Below are 19,192 nucleotides of genomic sequence, written 5' to 3' on the forward strand. Positions count from 1 at the left end.
CCCCGTCTACATATTCATAAATGAAAAAGTTCATGCTTTGAAATGTGAGGCACTATTTGCACCTTTTCCCACATTGAACCCATATGGTAAAAATCAAACTCACATTTTCCTACCGCATCAGGTGTAAAAACTGCTTACATACACAACAATTTTCTCCTCTGTATTTTTACTATCACGGTCTAACTCTGTATCTTCACTTACATACACTGGTGCTTGTCCACTAAATCATGACTTCTATGAATCTCACAACATTGCAGTTTTTAAACATTCTATTCACTCTTTTTTCACTCCAGCCACTTCTTTTCCTGTTGTTTGTGCTTAGAGTTCATAATGCTTATCTTTCTACTCTCCTCCTTACCTTTTACATTATCAGTTTTCTTGCAAGCATACTTTTCGACGTACTCCTTTAACTTTTTCGGACCTTCATCGTTTGTCATGGACTAACCACCAACTACTTTACTAAGTACATTTCTCTTCATAGTGTCCCTCTCTCCTTTAACACTCATGCTCTCACTGCCACCTTTAACTTCTTTTTCAATACTAGGTATCTGCAAACTACCCTTCTTAAACTTCAGTACTTTTTAACACCACTACTCTGTACAATATTAACTCTTCCAACAATTTCCATGCTCTCAGAATCACACTCAGCCATGTCTGAAAAAAAAAGATTCAGATGGTCAAAGAGGTGAAATATGTATAATGTAATTTTAAAATTGATAAATTCCGCACTTCCTTAATGCAGTTTGCAGATTTGCTTCGGAAAACAGTACTGTATGCCCTGCATGCCACCCATCTTGCATATTTTTAATGGCACATTCCTATATCCGCATGGATTTGTTGCAGAAATTCTTTGAAGTGGACCATAGCAACCGACATCAATTGGTTGGTAATTCTTTTATAAACAGAATTAGATGGTACTGCTTAGTCCAATCTATTACACTTTTACTCATGTGTTCTTTAATCATCAAAAAGCATCAGTAGTGCGTGGTATGTCTTCTACAAAATAATTTGATAAAGTCTTAAAAAAAGAGTATCGACTTGGATCATCCAGTCTCAGAAACTTTGCCCACATACTAGAAGAATTTTTCAGCAACTTATCATTCATCCTTTCTCCAAGAAAAAATGAAAATTAGGAGGGAGAGCATTACCAGTAGCATTTCAACATCCTATATTTGCTACTGTTTGACCTTTACCAAATATTCCCTCTCCTATACGTGAATGTGCTTGAAAAAGCTGAATTTTTAACGACATTGTAGATAAGGTTGGTTGGCTAATACTTGGTTAATGCATTTTCGGGTTCATTTACTTATTTTTTATTTGTTGGATTGGCAGTTTTTGTCAACAGCGTTTCATGATTGATTGATTGATTGTTGGGGTTTAACGACTGAACAGCAATATTTCAGCTCTATCCAGGCGATGAACATGAAATGAATGATAAAATGAACATGAAATGATTATGAAATGAAAAATGGGAAAGGACACGTTGACAATAAGGTCGATGGTTTTGATTGCCACTGGAAAGAGGGAGAGGTGGGTAGGATATGGCAATTTAGCCTCCTGTGGCGGAGCGCGAAGTTTCCTACTCGATAGAATACCAAAACAGGGTTCTTTAACGTGCAAGGAACGTAGCATATTTCCCAACACGGTGTACCACTATGGTTTGCGGTCATGTTTTCCGTATTATGGTCTTGCAACCCCAGCATATAGCATGCAAGTTGTCCAATTTCATCACCCCGGCCAGGGTTCTGAGCACTATTCACCTTTTGTGACATGCTTAGCGCTGCTGCCAGCCTATTCTTTTGACACCCTCAAGTTCTTTAGCGATTGAAGCGGTTATATATTCTATACCAACTTAATCATTCAACCAGGCTGGTGAACTGGATTGAGCTGGAATAAAATTTAAAAATCATGGTATTAACACATAATTAATTTCACAATGTATCAGTTTGACATCTATTTATAATGTCGAATAGATATATGCGGTCTTAACACAACTCGACAAATAAACATTGGGGAGTTAATGCTATAACGATCAAAAGAAGCAAACTTCAGCAATACAAACTCATTACTAAAATGACAAATCCTTGTTACCCTGAAAACCAAATTTTTGAACTCGTAGATCGTTATGGTGTATCCATCAGCACCATGAAAACTGATTTATTCAACGAGTCATAGTTTTCTTTTCCTCGTTTGTCTACCCCGGACTTGACTTTTTATGAGCAATTCGGCGGGTGTTTCTAGAAAAGCAGAGGACGCTTACCCTACCGATGCACCTGGTCCATGCTCCCAGTTTTTAGTGGAGTCCGAGTTGCTCATTTACTTTCGTTACTTTGTATGTATGATTTTAGTTACTTTATGTTCTTTGTTGTGTATGTATGTTTTCCATGTCTGGTCTTTGTCCCTGGATTACATTCTTTTGATTACCGCTATAACCTTGGTTTCCTTGATTACTCTTTTGACAGTCGTTTAATTCAAAATACTACTAAGTCGAAAGGGTACAAAAGCCATGCAAACAGGATGATGAAGTGGTGATCATTAAATACCATAAAAGTGATGAATTATCAAAAGTATTAAAACCTTTGACTCACTCTAAATTTCTTTGCGGTTTTTCGTAGTGTTTTGGTGTTTTATCTTTGTAATTTAATATACATAACATTTGTATATGGTTAATGTATTGCTTTAAGTAAGGTTACTTTATAGAATTTTTCGGAAATCTAGGAAAGATGACCTTGAATGAACCTACTTTAGAATTTTAATGTAAAAAATATAGGTCACCGAATTTGATTTCGAGTAAATTTAGTCTTAATAAAGGAAATTTTTACATAGATTGAGTGGGGAATTTTACTATTTCACAAACTATCACAAAAAACTGGTAGATAGATTTCTTTTAAATTAATAAAATGAACACTTTACTAATATTATTTCATATTTCAAAAAGAAAATTGAGGGTCATCGAACCTTTTTATTGTAATATTATAAAAACTAAAAATCCCATTATATTTCTACTGAACATATCCCCATTAAAGAAGCTTTATACAAAAAATGTATGTATTTTTACCAAACAATCATTTGTGTCAAAAAATCTTTTAAAATAATAATGTAAAACAAATTCTTTTTACATTATTTTAAACATTATTAGTTCAGTGAAAATATATAAGTCTGTATGATTTTTAAGAACACATAAACAACACTCAGTATGAGAGATATGCGTGTACTCATGCTACCGGTGCATCTAGATTATTTTTGATTAGCGTTCGAATCCTTGTTCCCTTGATTATCTCTGAAAACGATCATATAAATGAAAAGTATGTTTTATTTTATTGAATACTAGCATGTTCATTTAAAAATGGTAAAAGGTTTTAATTTAAAATGTAGATATTTCAGTCGCTACAAAAACAGGGATTCTAAAATGAACATACTTTTTTATTATTGTAATAAAAGGTCGCATGTTAATATTTTTTTCTGTAAAAATACAATTTTAGTGCAATTATGAAGGTAAAATAATATTGCAACAACTTTAAAGTTCAATTAAACTATTATTTCTCTATAAAAGATCACGCACTAATGTATTCTGATGTTCCAGATTAAATGCCCTGATATCGTCAATATATAACAAATATTGATCATTCAGAGATTTCTTATCTTCGATAAGCCTTTTCAATATGCTTGAAAAATATCTCACCAGAGAACAAGTCAAATATAATCACAGAACATCTATAAAAGGACATTAATGGCCACAAAAACTAATTCGACAATTTATATGTATATATTCATGATTTCTAAAAACTCAGCTTTATCTTGGGCATCAATCGTAAGATTCTGGGAGGACATGTAAATTTTCCCCGGACAAGACATTTAACAGGATTCTGGCTTTTGAGAAGAAAACGTGTTTTTGAATTCTTAGTGAAGAACAAGGAGGGCTTAGTGTCGTGTTTAAAACATAGGGACTAGTAAATACGGTAAGTGGTTTTTTCAATTATGGTAAATATATATAAAAAAACTACATGACTTAAAATTCAATTCAAACGTTGAAAAGTAGGCTGCATGAGGTAAATTGATCGTTTATGTAACATAAACGTTAAGTTAAGTTTTTAAAATGAAAATTTAATATAATAAGATGCATTCTCATAAGCAATGTGTTCAAGCATTATTAAGAAGTAAGAAGTGAATGCAGATGACTACATAGAGTTGCTACTAAAATTAAAAAAAAATATGATTTCAGCATATTTATATTAATAAGTCTTGTCAGCGGAATTGATTATACTTTACCATAGATCGTAAAACTGAAGATGAAACGCATTTTAACATGGCCTCTATATGCCCCTCCAGCTGCTTGCTTGGATGTTTAATGTTGTATTTCAGATGTCTACCGACAAGTATGAGTTATTGCTTCCTGATATTGATTATAAAGGGGACAAAGTGGTTTTAGAATACGTCTTCATCAGTCATACTGGGTACGAATTGTGCACCAAATCGCGTGTTGTAGAAAAGGAGCCAAGGAGTGTTGAAGGTAAGCAAACATCACTATTGAAATGGAAACCAGAAAATTCATAGACAAAACCAAGTATTACAGATAAAAAGTTTTGCAGTTTCGTTTTAAAACAGAAAATTCCATTAAATAATACTACATTCGGAGCTTAAGGTATAAATAATACGCCTTAATTTCTATAGGAATGAGAGCCAAAAACCTGTTTCAATTAGAACCAATAAAAAATATTTCAAAACCATGTTGTGGTTCATTAATTCTGCATATATCACAGGCTCCATTGACAATGTAAACTTTTATTTGTTTCCAAAAATGTAGATAAAGCAAAACGCATTGAATGAAAATGAAACTTATTTTGGGGATTTGGTCATGCTTAGGTAAGTGAGCGTTTAATGTCTAATTTTTGGCGAGATAAACCACGGGTCATGATGGTGATAACTATGTGAAAACTAAGTTAATAAAATAATTATCATCTTTTTTTATATCTCGTGACAACTAGTGCATTGAGGGTACATCTAAAATAATTGTTCCGACCTTGAAAAGCTTTAAATATTTAATTGCTCGAAGATTTTGTGTTAAGCTGCATAATTTAACAAATGATTAAAGTTCCCCCTTCGTACTGATCACTTTTCAACATGATAACAACATTTCAAGAAACGTCAGTCATCTTTTGAGTTTGTTCAAATTGAAATCGATTAATCTTTATGATTACACATAACTTTATGTCTATCGTCAGCTCTTGAATTTTATGAACTGATTTATTCATTCAAATACACTATAGACCATTCAAATTTCCCATGGACTATCCACTGTGTTTCTTTGTTAAATATTGAATTATCCAATTACTTTTTATATTTCAATTCTTCAACATTTGAATACTAGAAAAAAATTAGATACAATATTCATCTAAATAAATATTTGCCGATTTTTCCTTATTGTGTTTTTAAGTTTCAAGAAATATATCATTTTTTTCATTCACGGTCGTTCTAGAACAGCAGAGCACGCTTACCCTACCGTTGCACCTGGTCCATGCTCCTGGTCTTTGTCCCTGGATTACATTCTTTTGATTTCTGTTATAGCGCTGCGGACAGGTATCAAAAAGTGCTTTAGTTTTCGAGTTTAATGGGCCTAGAAGGTATACGGCTATATCGTATGTCAGTGGAAAGATACATCAATGTAGTTTTTGAATATCGTACTTATCAAAGTGAAAAACGGTAAAGTTTTCTGCTTTTTTGCATTAATTAGGGGAAGGGTCAAAGATCAATCGACCCCAATACATTTTGATAAGTAATGTAAGTGAAATCGTTTATTGCAGGTATTGGGAAACAAGTAACATACAAAGATCACATGCATAGAATTTCAAAAAATGCAAGAACTTTTTCTGACAAATTTTGACCTTTTAATCACAGAACAAAATTGCCCATAAAAATGGATGTATTTTAGTGCGTTTTTAATGATTAAGAGACACCGTAGAATATTACAATGTATATCTAAATATTCTTTACTGAATAACAAATAAAATAAACACAACATTCTCGATTCGATCTGCAATATGAGCTTTATAAAACGTGTTTGAGGTTACAAATTTTCCCATATTTTAACTACTAATTAATAATTTCCCGGACAACCTGTTCTATTTCCGAACTGTTAGTACAACAAAAAAGCATGACTATTATAAAAAAAATAACTTATTTTTTTACCTGATCAATATTTTAAGTGCTTTTTTAAGCAGGCAGATAAAAGTTTGACATATATTTTTTTTCTGTTATTCAATAATTGAGCTTTTAACAATGTTCGTTTTGAGGAAAATGGAATGAAGTAAAGGATATCCATAGTCATGACAACGCCTCAAAAAACAAAAAAAATAATAGTCATAAGAATAACATATATAAATTTTAAGAATTGATTAGCAAGCCAAACTGGGTGTTTGGACCAGGTTCATTGGTAGGATATTAGTTTTGACGCCTTTTCTCTGTTTTACCTTAAGCGCCCGTCGATCTGTTCTTATACAAATGATGTCATTCCGGTTTAAACGAAGGAGGGAAACTCTGGCATTGGTTAAAAGTCATCTAGTATGTGACGGTGAAAAGGAGAACGTTACAAAGATTTTTTGTACATGGATTATTTCAAATAAAATCGGCCTTTACTATCATATAGAATGCTGAAAAGTTTCCAAGTATATGAGTGGCTTACTTCCGATCTAGATTTTACAGCATCTTAGCTAGGCAAGGGTTACAGTCCTACCCCTCCCAGTGACAGGAGTGGGCATGACCGTAACCCTTGGCTAGCAAAGATGCTTTTACAGTTGTGATGCCATATTCAGTTTAGTTCTTATTGACATTTAGATTATAACAAATCAGAATGCGAGTGGCTCACTTATTCATTCTTTGTATGAAGCAGACAGACGTGATTGGTTGCCTGAAATTTAAAATTATGACATTGCAAATGTTCAAAACAAATTTTCTACCTTGTCAAAATATGACAACAGAAGTAACGCACAATACAATGCACAAACCACTTACTGCAACTGCTCTGTACATGTATGTTTACGCCGCAAAAAAAGGTAAGTTTATAACAACTTATAGACAGTAAATACAGCAAACGATAGATTGTATCTCCTGTTTATGAACGTCTTGATCAGAGCCTCTCTCTTTTTCTAATAATCTTGATCCGCCCCTGGCCTGGACAATGATGTTTCATTTGAACTAATATTCTGTAACGACTATATTACCATTGTGTCCTATTAATACGGGTACTAAAACTTGAGTCTTTTTGAGAGGTAAAATAAATCTTAGAAGTTTTTATTGCGTCTGAACTTCTTTCTTCTTTTTGCGTCAGAATTTTTACAAGGTATCTGGTTTGTTTTTAACAACTCGTTTAGTAAAATCCGTTCAGAGCAGCGGCGGTTCCAGAGCGGATGCATTTTATTGAAAAAATTGTTATTTTCATGTGTAAAATTGACAAAAAAAAAACGGAAAATGATATCCAAGCACAACCCCCTTTTTGTGAGGAACCCCGGCTGGCACCCCTCCTTTTCATACTGTGGATCCGCCACTGCAGAGGATATTGCATTACAAGCATCAACCTGACCCACAGTTAAACATCTTAACACATAAATATTGAGATAGCATGCATGTACATGTTCTCTTCACATGCATCCATGCAAAGTTCAAAGTACACAGTTTATGTACTGTCAAATTTATTATGAAATCCAGCCTTATCATGAACCCCCGAGTTGCATTTTTCGTTTGAGAATCCCTCATTCATGGTTAAATCTTTCACGTTTTATTTAAAGTGCAAGCATATAAAGACAAATGCATAGAAATATGCATGAGAGTTTCAAAACCTCAAATCTTTTCATCAAAACGTAAGGCAGACTCGATACTTTACATGTGTCTCTGTTCATAAATCAGTCTGGAAACGATTCCGTGTTATACAATTTTAGTACATTCAATAATTTAAATACGTGAAACCCCGTGCAGGTCCGGGTGTTAAAAGAATAGGCCTGCAGCAGCGCTAAGCTTGTCGTAAAAGGCGACCAAATAGTGCTCAGAACCCTAGCCGGGGGCTAGGGCGGCTCTGCCCACAGAGCAAGTGGGATGTGTGCCCCAGGTGGTGGAATGGGGTACCCCTGGTGTGTTACATGCTGGGGTTGTCAGGCTATAATACGGAAAACCTAACCGCAAACCATAGTGGTACACCGTGTTGGGAAAGATGCCAAGTTCCTCGCACGTTAAAGAACCCTACTGTGGTATTCTTCCGGAGTAGGAACCATAGGGCTCCGCCACAGGAGGCCAAATTGCCCGACCCTACCCACCTCTCCCTATATCCAGTGGCAATCAAAATTTGTCGACCCCATTGTCCTTGTGTTCCATCCCTTTTTCATTTCATCATCATTTCATGTTCATTTTATCATCAGTTTAATGTTCATCGTCTGAATATAACTGAACTATTGCTGCTCGGACGTTAAACCCCAACAAACAAAACATTAAATATGTGAAAATTTGCAACTTTAAACTCATTTTGCAAAGCCCATGTGGCAGATCGAATCGAAAATGTTTTGTTTATTTTATTTGTTATTCAGTAAAGAATATTTATATATACATTGTAATATTCTACGGTGTCTAATTATCTCTTAATCATTGAAAGAGTAATCAAGGGAACCATGGTTATAGCGGTAATCAAAAGAATGTAATCCAGGGACAAAGACCAGACATGGAAAACAGACATACACAACAAAGAACATAAAGTAACTAAAATCATACATGCAAAGTAACAAAAGTAAATGAGCAACTCGGACTCCACTAAAAACTGGGAGCATGGACCAGGTGCACCGGTAGGATAAGCGTCCTCTGCTTTTCTAGAAACACCCGCCGAATTGCTCATAAAAAGTCAAGTCCGGGGTAAATAAACGAGGGAAGGAAAACTATGACCCGTCGAATAAATCAGTTTTCATGGTGCTGATGGATACACCATAACGATCCACGAGTTCATGATAACGACCATAAAACTTCTGTAGTGATGACTTCAATCTTGTAGCAACATAACCTTGTTCCAAAAGCCTATTTGTTAGAGTTCTAGCGCGATACAAAAAGTCTGCGTAGTATTGGCAAGTTCTGGCATAACGTATGAGTTGTGATATGAACACTCCATACGCAGGAGCCGAAGGTATGTTGCCACAGATGAAAGGTAAGTTGACAATTTTGAATGAAAAGTCATCACGTTTGTCGTAAAGTTTGGTCAATAGTTTTCCTTTACCATCGATTTCGAAGTGTAGGTCAAGATATGAGGCTGACTTCCCAGTGTCTGTAGTATCCTTTATCTCGAGTTCTTTTGGGTAGATGCGATGTATCAAATCCCCGAAATTAGGATTGTTTAAAGATAATACGTCATCTATATAGCGAAAACTGAGATTGAAGGATCTAGCCAAACGATATTCTTTCTTTCTGATCAGATCAGCTATAAAGTCAGCCTCATAAGAGTGAAGGAAGAGGTCAGCAAGTAAAGGAGCACAATATGTTACCATTGGAATGCCGACCGTTTGTTGAAAAACACGTCCATCACACTGGACAAATATGTTGTCGATTAAAAATTCCAGCATTTTGTAAACATCTTCCTCTGTATATTTGGAAGATGATTTGGAATTATTTCTTACAAAGTATGATGTTTGTTTGTTTGTTGGTGTTTAACGTCCGAGCAGCAATATTTCAGCTATATTCAGACAATGAACATGAAATGGATGATAAAATGAACATGAAATGAAAAAAAGAAAGGATGGGTCACAAGGATAATAGGGTCGACAAATTTTGATTGCCACTGGAAAAAGGGGGGGGGATGGATAAGGTCGGGCAATTTAGCCTCCTGTAGCGGAGCGCAAATGTTCCTACTCCTATCGAATACCACAGCAGGGTTCTTTAACGTGCGAGGAACGTGGCATCTTTCCCAACACGGTGCACCACTATGGTTTGCGGTCAGGTTTTCCGTATTATAGCCTGACAACCCCAGCATGTAACACGCCAGGGGTACCCCATTCCACCACCTGGGGCACACATCCCAGTTGCTCTGTGGGGAGAGCGCCTAGCCCCCGGCTAGGTTTCTGAGCACTATTTGGTCGCCTTATACGACAAGCTTAGCGCTGCTGCAGGCCTATTCTTTTAACACCCGGACCTGCACGGGGCTACAAAGTATGAGGAATCTCTACCAAGAACTATATATTTATATCTAGGTGTACCATCTATTTTGGAAAAACAACGATGTATAATGTTTTTAAGTCGGGATTTTAACTGAGTATGGGGAATAGAAGTATACAGTGTTGAAAAATCATAGGTTTTAATGCTATTATATTCGGATAATAGTCTGATATTAGACTGATTGTCTCCAAAAGATCTTTCGAATTTTTCAGGATCCACATTGAATTAATACCACTACGGGAGTAACAAGTGTTGTGGTAGGACTGTAGACCCTCTTTGACAGTTGTGAGTATAGAAGTTAAAAGTTTTGAAAGAGGTTTGGTGGTACATTTTGCAGATCATCGCCCTTGGTAGAGAGACCAAAAGAGGATAGCACAGATTTATGGTTTTTTCACAATCTCTTCTTTGTTTGTTTGTTTGTTTGTTTGTTTGTTTGTTGGGGTTTAACGTCCGAGCAGCAATATTTTAGCTATATTCAGACAATGATCATAAAATGGATGATAAAGTGAACATGAAATGAAGAACAAAAAAGGGTCACAAGGATAATAGGGTCGACAAGTTTTGATTGCCACTGGAAAAAGGGGGGATGGGTAAGGTTGGGCAATTTAGCCTCCTGTGGCGGAGCGCAAAGGTTCCTACTGCTATCGAATACCACAGCAGGGTTCTTTAACGTGCGAGGAACGTGGCATCTTTCCCAACACGGTGCACCACTATGGTTTGCGGTCAGGTTTTCCGTATTATAGCCTGACAACCCCAGCATGCAACACGCCAGGGGTACCCCATTCCACCACCTGGGGCACACATCCCAGTTGCTCTGTGGGCAGAGCGCCTAGCCCCCGGCTAGGTTTCTGAGCACTATTTGGTCGCCTTCAACGACAAGCTTAGCGCTGCTGCAGGTCTATTGGTCTCAGTATCGTATTAATTTTCCCATAGACTTCTATAATGAAGTGCATATTTTTAGGATTTTTTAAAAAAATATGTAAATTGATTCAATAAAACTTTCACTTATGTAGCATTTCTAAGGACATGTGAAAAAATAATTTCCCGCAAAGAAAATAGGGTGAGTCTACGAAGATCGGACAGAAAAGTAGTCTTGAACTATAAATAGCCATTTTCCTTACTTTCACTTTCGTTTTGCACTCACCAAACCAACCTTTTCAGTGGAACATTTTTATGATATTATGGTAGATTTTCTCTTAAAAAAGTTCTTCATCTTCCAGTGTGATGTTTGCTCTATTTTATAAGTCATTGTTCATATCTTTTGACAAAACATTAGTTCGTAGAGAGGCAAAAAGAAAATGCACTATATGTTTATAGCATCCATGTTTTGACGTACACCCGCTCAGGGATATGCAATACGATACTGGTACCTATTACTAATAAACATTTCAATATAATCATAAAAGTTGTTGTTTGTCTGCTCGAGTATTCATTTTCATACTGAAAATTCAGAATATCATTGCCCTGCTGCAAACATGAGTTTTCTATTAAAATTTTTATATAGGTACCCTATTCCAGGCACAAGACTAATATCTCAATGTTAACCAGAAAATATTACTTTTGATAAAAAGCTGCTGCATTAGTCAAACTAAGCAAATTTGTGGTTTATTCTGACATGGTAGATACATGAGCTGTACTATGAGTTCCAAATCATTATTCAATCCCCACTTGTGAGTTCCTTATATGGAAATATTAATATCCGAACCTCCTTTTTTGTCTGTAACTCAAGGGAGCCTCTTGTTTAAAGTAAGTATATGTACCGGTACAACCAACTGTTTTAAACTATAGATATGGTCATTTTAATTATAATAAATCCAGAAAAAATTATACCAATATCATAGTTTTAAAAAAATATAGCTTTTCATATGCAGAAAATACAGATTTTAAGCCATTTTGGTACCCCAGGCAGATACAAATGGACCTCAATATGACAGGAAAAGGATTTTTTCTTTAAAACAGATAGTTATGATGCAAGAAAAATAGTTTACTGGTGTAAATATTATAATAACAATTGTCTGCTTTAGACACTTTTTGAAAAAATTCTTTTTTTATATGAAAAAACACCATTATTTTTCTTGCCGCATTAGAATCTGTCCTTTTGAACCACTAAAAAAAGTCCACTAAAAAATTGGCTGTTGACTTTTGTGACATTTCTGTGTTTAAATCAACCACACAGTTATATGGCAACTCATTTTAGCTATTTGTTTGAAAGAAAAACCAAAAATTAAAAAAAATATTCATTTTTTCATATATAAGAGGCAATGTATGGAAAATGACTATTTTCAAGTCCTAACCACATACTTAAAATGTGTTGTAACTTGAAAACTATCCTTTATGCAGGAGTATTACTTGCTTTAGGTTACCTGAATATAGATATGCTCATCATAAATAGTAAAGATAATAATTTTAATGAACTGATATCCTACAAATTCATGAAAACAAAATGCATTTCCAAATTTGGTAAAGATTAACCATAAATGCAAAAAACCAGAGCTACCATAAAAAATCAGGTTCAAAAGTTGGCTAATTCATCTTAAAAGTGTTACCTGCATTGGGGTACTACTTTTTCAGCTGGTAAAGACCACTTGCTGAATATCCAACTTTACTTGAAAAACTGGCTTACTAGGTCTCAGTATCGTATTAATTTTCCCATAGACTTCTATAGTGAAGTGCATATTTTTAGGATTTTTTAAAAAATATGTAAATTGATTCAATAAAACTTTCACTTATGTAGCATCTCTAAGGACATGTGAAAAAATAATTTCCCGCAAAGAAAATAGGGTGAGTCCACGAAGATCGGACAGAAAAGTAGTCTTGAACTATAAATAGCCATTTTCCTTACTTTCACTTTCGTTTTGCACTCACCAAACCAACCTTTTCAGTGGAACATTTTTATGATATTATGGTAGATTTTCTCTTAAAAAAGTTCTTCATCTTCCAGTGTGATGTTTGCTCTATTTTATAAGTCATTGTTCATATCTTTTGACAAAACATTAGTTTGTAGAGAGGCAAAAAGAAAATGCACTATATTTTTATAGCATCCATGTTTTGACGTACACCCGCTCAGGGATATGCAATACGATACTGGTACCTATTCTTTTAACACCCGGACCTGCACGGGGCATCTCTTCTTTGGAGAGAGTGGTAACAGCGTAGGTCTTATCGTTGCTATTATTTTCTACGTCTACCTCTGATAATAAACATTGGATATAAAACGTTTTGCAGACAAAAACAATGTTGTCTTGGGCTTTGTCTGCTGGTACGACAACATACTTGTCATGTATAATAGACAATGTTTTTGCTACATCGGGGTCTTTGAAAACTGATGTAGCCTTTAACCACTCTGACAGAGAATCAATGTCTTCTTGTCCTCGTTTTATCCATTTTCTTGCATAGTCCTCGACGGCATCCACAAGAACTTTAAAGTTATAATTCCAATTTATGGAGCGTGGTTCACGGTACTTGGGACCTTTAGAAAGGATATTACGCAGAGATTCGTTTTCGATAATGGTTAAATCTCCCGTAACGACGTGACCACAAGGACCATATTTGAATGGAGAGGTTTTGCAAAAACAGTCAGGTGGATTAGCCTTGAAGTCCTCAATCTCGAGGTTCTGCAATAGCCTTTTATAATTGAAAATTTTGGATGCGATGGGTGAAGTAAAGGAATATGAAATAATTGGTATGGAAAATTGAAAATGCACTAAAATGCTACCAATTTTAGGAACATCTTCGTTCTGTGATTAAATAGTCAAATTTTGTCGGAAAAAGTTCTTTTTTTAACTTTTTTTTTACATTTTTGAAATTCTATACACATGATCTTCACATGTTACTTGTCTTCCGATACCTACAATGAACGATTTCAATTAAATTTCTTATCAAAGTGTATTGGTCGATTGATCTTTGACCCCTACTCTAATTAATGCAAAATAGCAGAAAACTTTACCGTTTTTCACTTTGATAAGTATGATATTCAAAAACTGCATTGATTTATTTTTCCATTGACACGTGATATAGCCGTATACCCTCTAGACCCATTAAACTTGAAAAATCCGTAGCCGTCCACAGCACTATTAGAATATAGGATCCCTTAATTACTCTTGTACATTTCACTACAAAGCGAAAAGCAATAGACCTTTCGTGTTAAGTTGTTAGCATGCTCAATATACACTTCCGCGAGGTAGGGCTTGAGAAGACAAAAAAACAAATTCCCCGCGAAAATCTATATTGAGAATACTCATCCACTACCCCACAGTTAGCACAAAAGGTTCTATTACAAGAGTTCTTTTTATGAACTGTAATCACAAAAGGTTCTACTACAAGAGTTCTTTTTATGAACTGTAATCACAAAAGGTTCTATTACAAGAGTTCTTTTTATGAATTGTAATCCAATATTGTGTCAAATATACAACATTTTCAAAACAAAATTTGGGTTATTTGCTTTTGCTGATACATTTACTCTTTCTTTTCACTCAAAGAGGTCAACTAGATATTGTCTCTTTTATATATTTTTTTCAGATTGCCCTGTTTGGGATAATTACATGTGGAACGATGTTCAAGGAAGACTTGAGGATTTAAGAGATATGATACTGAAACCAGTAGCTATGTTCGAGAACCCCTTTTTGAAAAGTCCGCACAAGTTTGTGTTATGTGATATCTGGTTATCGATGGATGAACCTGCAGGTTAAATAACATGACAACCTGTGCATTTAATTGCAAATGATACATATATTATTTACGTAAATCTTACGTGAATCGAGATTCACGTTGCAATTGACTTCACATGAAAGAATAATCAAGGGAACCAAGGTTATAGCGGTAATCAAAAGAATGTAATCCAGGGACAAAGACCAGACATGGAAAACAGACATACACAACAAAGAACATAAAGTAACTAAAATCATACATACAAAGTAACAAAAATAAATGAGCAACTCGGACTCCACTAAAAACTGGGAGCATGGCCCAGGTGCACCGGTGAAAGTATTTTCACGTGCATTTTACTGAACATGAACATAACATGAAGTCTCGATTCATATATATTTCAAGTAAACTGTAAAAAAAATGTATTCTAGTTGTGTTGGGGAAATACCAGATGACTACTTCCTGTATAAAGTATAATGCAATAGAAAACGTTGAATGTGTTAATAATTCGCTGATACATTTTAATATATGACGATGCATATATTTATTTCAAAGTATACAAATACAAAAATATCACTCAAACTAATATGGCAAATTTTGTTATGCTGCATACGTGCTTCAAGAAGTAACCTCTCATAAAATAATTCTTGCCTGTTTTTTATTATGAATTTCATAGAAGATATTTTCAGTCCAAATACAAAGTTCTTCATATTTTAGCCATAAACTCGCGTTTCAAATGCAAGAAAACCATGGAAAGACTTGACTATGATCCAACTACAAGTTTTCGACCGAAAATGCGTCACGAGCCATGGTTTGGTATTGAACAAGAGTATTTCGTCGTTCAGGAAGATAATGTTCCTCTTAGCTACGAGCCTGATAAATTCAATTATGATTCTATGAGTAAGTTTCATTGCATGAACATGTCGTTCGTCTCATAGGCCTAATTTTGTTATGCGACAAACACGTCATCAACCTTTTTTGCGACTCATCGGTATATGTTGATACTGAAAAGTAATCATAAGGAAAGACATTTTCCTATATATTTGTAAAAAATGACTTCAATGTCCTTGGTGCATATTATTAATATAGACGGTGATTTAGTGTGTACTAGGTAATTTGTCTCATTATTTATTTTCCTTCTGTTTTTGCAAATGCAAAAAAGGAAAAAGACATTTAAGTATTCTAAAACAATTCTAAAAGTATAATTAGTCTTAAAAGAGAGTATTCAAACGAAGAGTTTAGAAAAATACAAAAAGTTCATTTTTCATTCATTATGGAAAACTTAAACGTTCGTTGTAAATGAAAAGTTCGATATTGTTTTCTTCTTCCAATACAATCCATAAATCCTTATTCATTTATTTCAGTTTTATGTACTAAAATAGGCCATAAGCATGCGAAAATGGTTGGGATAGAGCGAGAATTGGCCACACGTCATTTGATTGCGTGTTTATATGCTGGGGTTAAAATAGGAGGAAATATCAGAGAGAATGACCCATCTCAGGTACTAAAGAATGGTACAGTTCTTATAAGTTTCTATGGCAATAATTATTCAAACATAAAAAGACAAAATAAAAAAAAATAAGCAATTATTCAAATCCGATAAAAATAATATTATGAAGCATAAATAATATTACCTCAAGAAATAACTGCTAAGACCACCTGCAGAGAATGAAATATCCAAAAACTGACGAATGTCATTATATACATTTTAGCTACCATTCAAAAGAAGATACAGAAAAAAAAATAGAATATGAACAAATGCAATTGATAAAAATTATGCCACTTAACCCACAAAAAAATAGTATTTAAAAAATAAAGGTTTTGTTTGTTGGGGTTTCACGTCCGAGCAGCATTATTTCAGCTATATTCGTTTGTTTGTTGGGGTTTAACGTCCGAGCAGCAATATTTCAGCTATATTCAGACAATGAACATGAAACGGATGGTAAAATGAACATGAAATGAAAAAAAAAGGATGGGTCACAAGGATAATAGGGTCGACAAATTTTGATTGCCACTGGAAAAAGGGGGGATGGGTAAGGTCGGGCAATTTAGCCTCCTGTGGCGGAGTGCAAAGGTTCCTACTCCTATCGAATACCACAGCAGGGTTCTTTAACGTGCGAGGAACGTGGCATCTTTCCCAACACGGTGCACCACTATGGTTTGCGGTCAGGTTTTCCGTATTATAGCCTGACAACCCCAGCATGTAACACGCCAGGGGTACCCCATTCCACCACCTGGGGCACACATCCCAGTTGCTCTGCGGGCAGAGCGCCTAGCCCCCGGCTAGGTTTCTGAGCACTATTTAGTCGCCTTATACGACAAGCTTAGCGCTGCTGCAGGCCTATTCTTTTAACACCCGGACCTGCACGGGGCCAGCTATATTCAGACGATAAAAAAATAAAGGGAGCTTCACACTATGAATTATGCTTGCTCAAATTTTCAATTTATAAATTGCAAGCGTTTTAAGTTATCGAGCAACTTTTAATCGCGAGGGATAATAATCAAAAATGAAATAAAAGAACAACGTCACTAATAAGAAATAAAAAAACCCCATGCAAACCAAACAAAGTACAACTAAGTAAAATTAAAATGTAAGATTGATTGATTGATTAATTGATTGTTGGAGTTTAACTCACGAGCAGCAATGTTTCGTCTATATTCAGGCGATGAACATGAAAAGGATGATAAAATGAACATGAAATGATGATGATGAAATGAAAAAAGGGATGGGACACAAGGTTAGTAGGGTCGACAAATTTTGATTTCCGCAAGAAGGGAGGGATGGGTAGGGTTGGGCAATTTAGCCTCCTGTGGCGGGGCGCAAAGGTTCTTACTCTTACCACAGCAGGGTTCTTTAACGTGCGAGGAACGTGGCATCTTTCCCAACACGATGCACCACTATGGTTTGCAGTCAGGTTGTCGTATTATAGCATGATAACCCCAGCATGTAACACGCCAGGGGTACCCCATTCCACCACCTGGGGCACACATCCCAGGTGCTCTGTAGGCAGAGCGCCTAGCCCTCGGCTGAGTTTCTGAGCACTATTTGGTCGCCTTTTCCGACAAGCTTAGCGCTGCTGCGGGCCTATTCTTTATGACACCCGATCTGCACTGGGCTAAAATGTAAGAAAATCTAAAATTGAATGCGTTTTTGGGCAACTGTGTAATAAAATAAATGATAGTGAATTAACAACAATATATAAAACTTAACCAAAATTAAGAAAACTAAATATATATCCCAGTGTACTGCTCTTGAATAAATTGTGCAAACCTTTCTCATCAGTGGGAGTACCAGATCGGTCCGTGTCAAGGGGAGACAATTGGTGACCACTTGAATATGTCTCGATACATACTACAACGTCTGGCTGAGATGTTTGGTCTTCGAATCTCTTTAAATCCTATTCCTGTAAGCGGTAAACCCTTCACATCCAGTGGCCACCTCAACTTCAGTACGCAACAGATGAGAGACAAAGGTGGAATCAAGTAAGGTTATTAAAAAGGGTAGTGACGGAGGCAGGACAGATTTCATAAATAATAACCTATATATATGCACGTAACTACAAAGTGCATAATATACTGAAGTGTTTTAGATTACAATGGCTTCTCTGCATGTGTGAAGATATATTTATAATGACCAGAATATTTGTAAAAATCATTTTGCTTTAAAATCAGCTGAAATAATCAGGGAACCTTTTTGTTATTGACGTGACTGTTAACTATTTTTCTCAACTTTTTGAACATGAAATAAAAAAAAAAAAACGACAATAATAAAAGCTAAAAAAGGAAACGTAAGGAAAAAGGAGAATGTACGTGTAAATGTACAAAAAAATGTAAGTTCTTACATGCTCTTGCAATTATCAAATTAGGTTTATTCGCCATGCAATTGAGCTGCTTTCAAAGTCAGACGAGGATGCACTACTTCGTATGTACGATCCTACCCTAACAGAAGAAAACAAGAAAAGATTGGGTGATACATCTAACCTGTGGCACCCACAGTTACACAATTTTCTGTGCGATGCATCTAATAAGGCTCAAAGCTCCGTTAGAATTCCTCCACTGGTGTCAATAAATGGGTATGGATATTTTGAGGATAGGCGTCCATCATCTACTATCGATCCTTATGCAGCAGCTGAAGGAATAGTCAGGGCATCCATTTTTGGAGATTTTCTATTGCCAGGGAATGAAGATCTTAAAGATCTCACCATTTGGGACAGTGAACCAGATTTATAGTTTTTTTTTTTTTTTAACTTTCTTCTAAGAGTGCTTGATTCCTCTAAACAACTGAGTAAACACAGTTTACACGGTTATACAATGTACGACGAGGACTGAAAGCGACAAAAAATGTGGTTTACTTTTAATTACTGTATTTTTT

The 19,192-nt window shown here is 35.3% G+C and overlaps 1 protein-coding gene across 1 annotated transcript; it reads left to right on the forward strand.

Annotated features, from left to right (window-relative positions):
- Positions 1-4,362: 4,362 nt before the first annotated feature.
- Positions 4,363-19,050, forward strand: LOC148625599 (glutamine synthetase-like). Its single transcript, XM_088569209.1, has 6 exons — positions 4,363-4,510; positions 14,695-14,859; positions 15,538-15,720; positions 16,185-16,321; positions 18,104-18,303; positions 18,687-19,050. The coding sequence occupies exons 1-6, from the start codon at positions 4,363-4,365 to the stop codon at positions 19,048-19,050; spliced, it is 1,197 nt and encodes a 398-aa protein (XP_088425335.1).
- The last annotated feature ends 142 nt before the right edge of the window (positions 19,051-19,192 follow it).

This window comes from Perna viridis, chromosome 2 (genome assembly GCF_037379345.1).
Source record: "Perna viridis isolate PV_CMFRI_1.1 ecotype Kerala chromosome 2, ASM3737934v1, whole genome shotgun sequence".
Taxonomy (NCBI): Eukaryota; Metazoa; Mollusca; class Bivalvia; order Mytilida; family Mytilidae; genus Perna; species Perna viridis.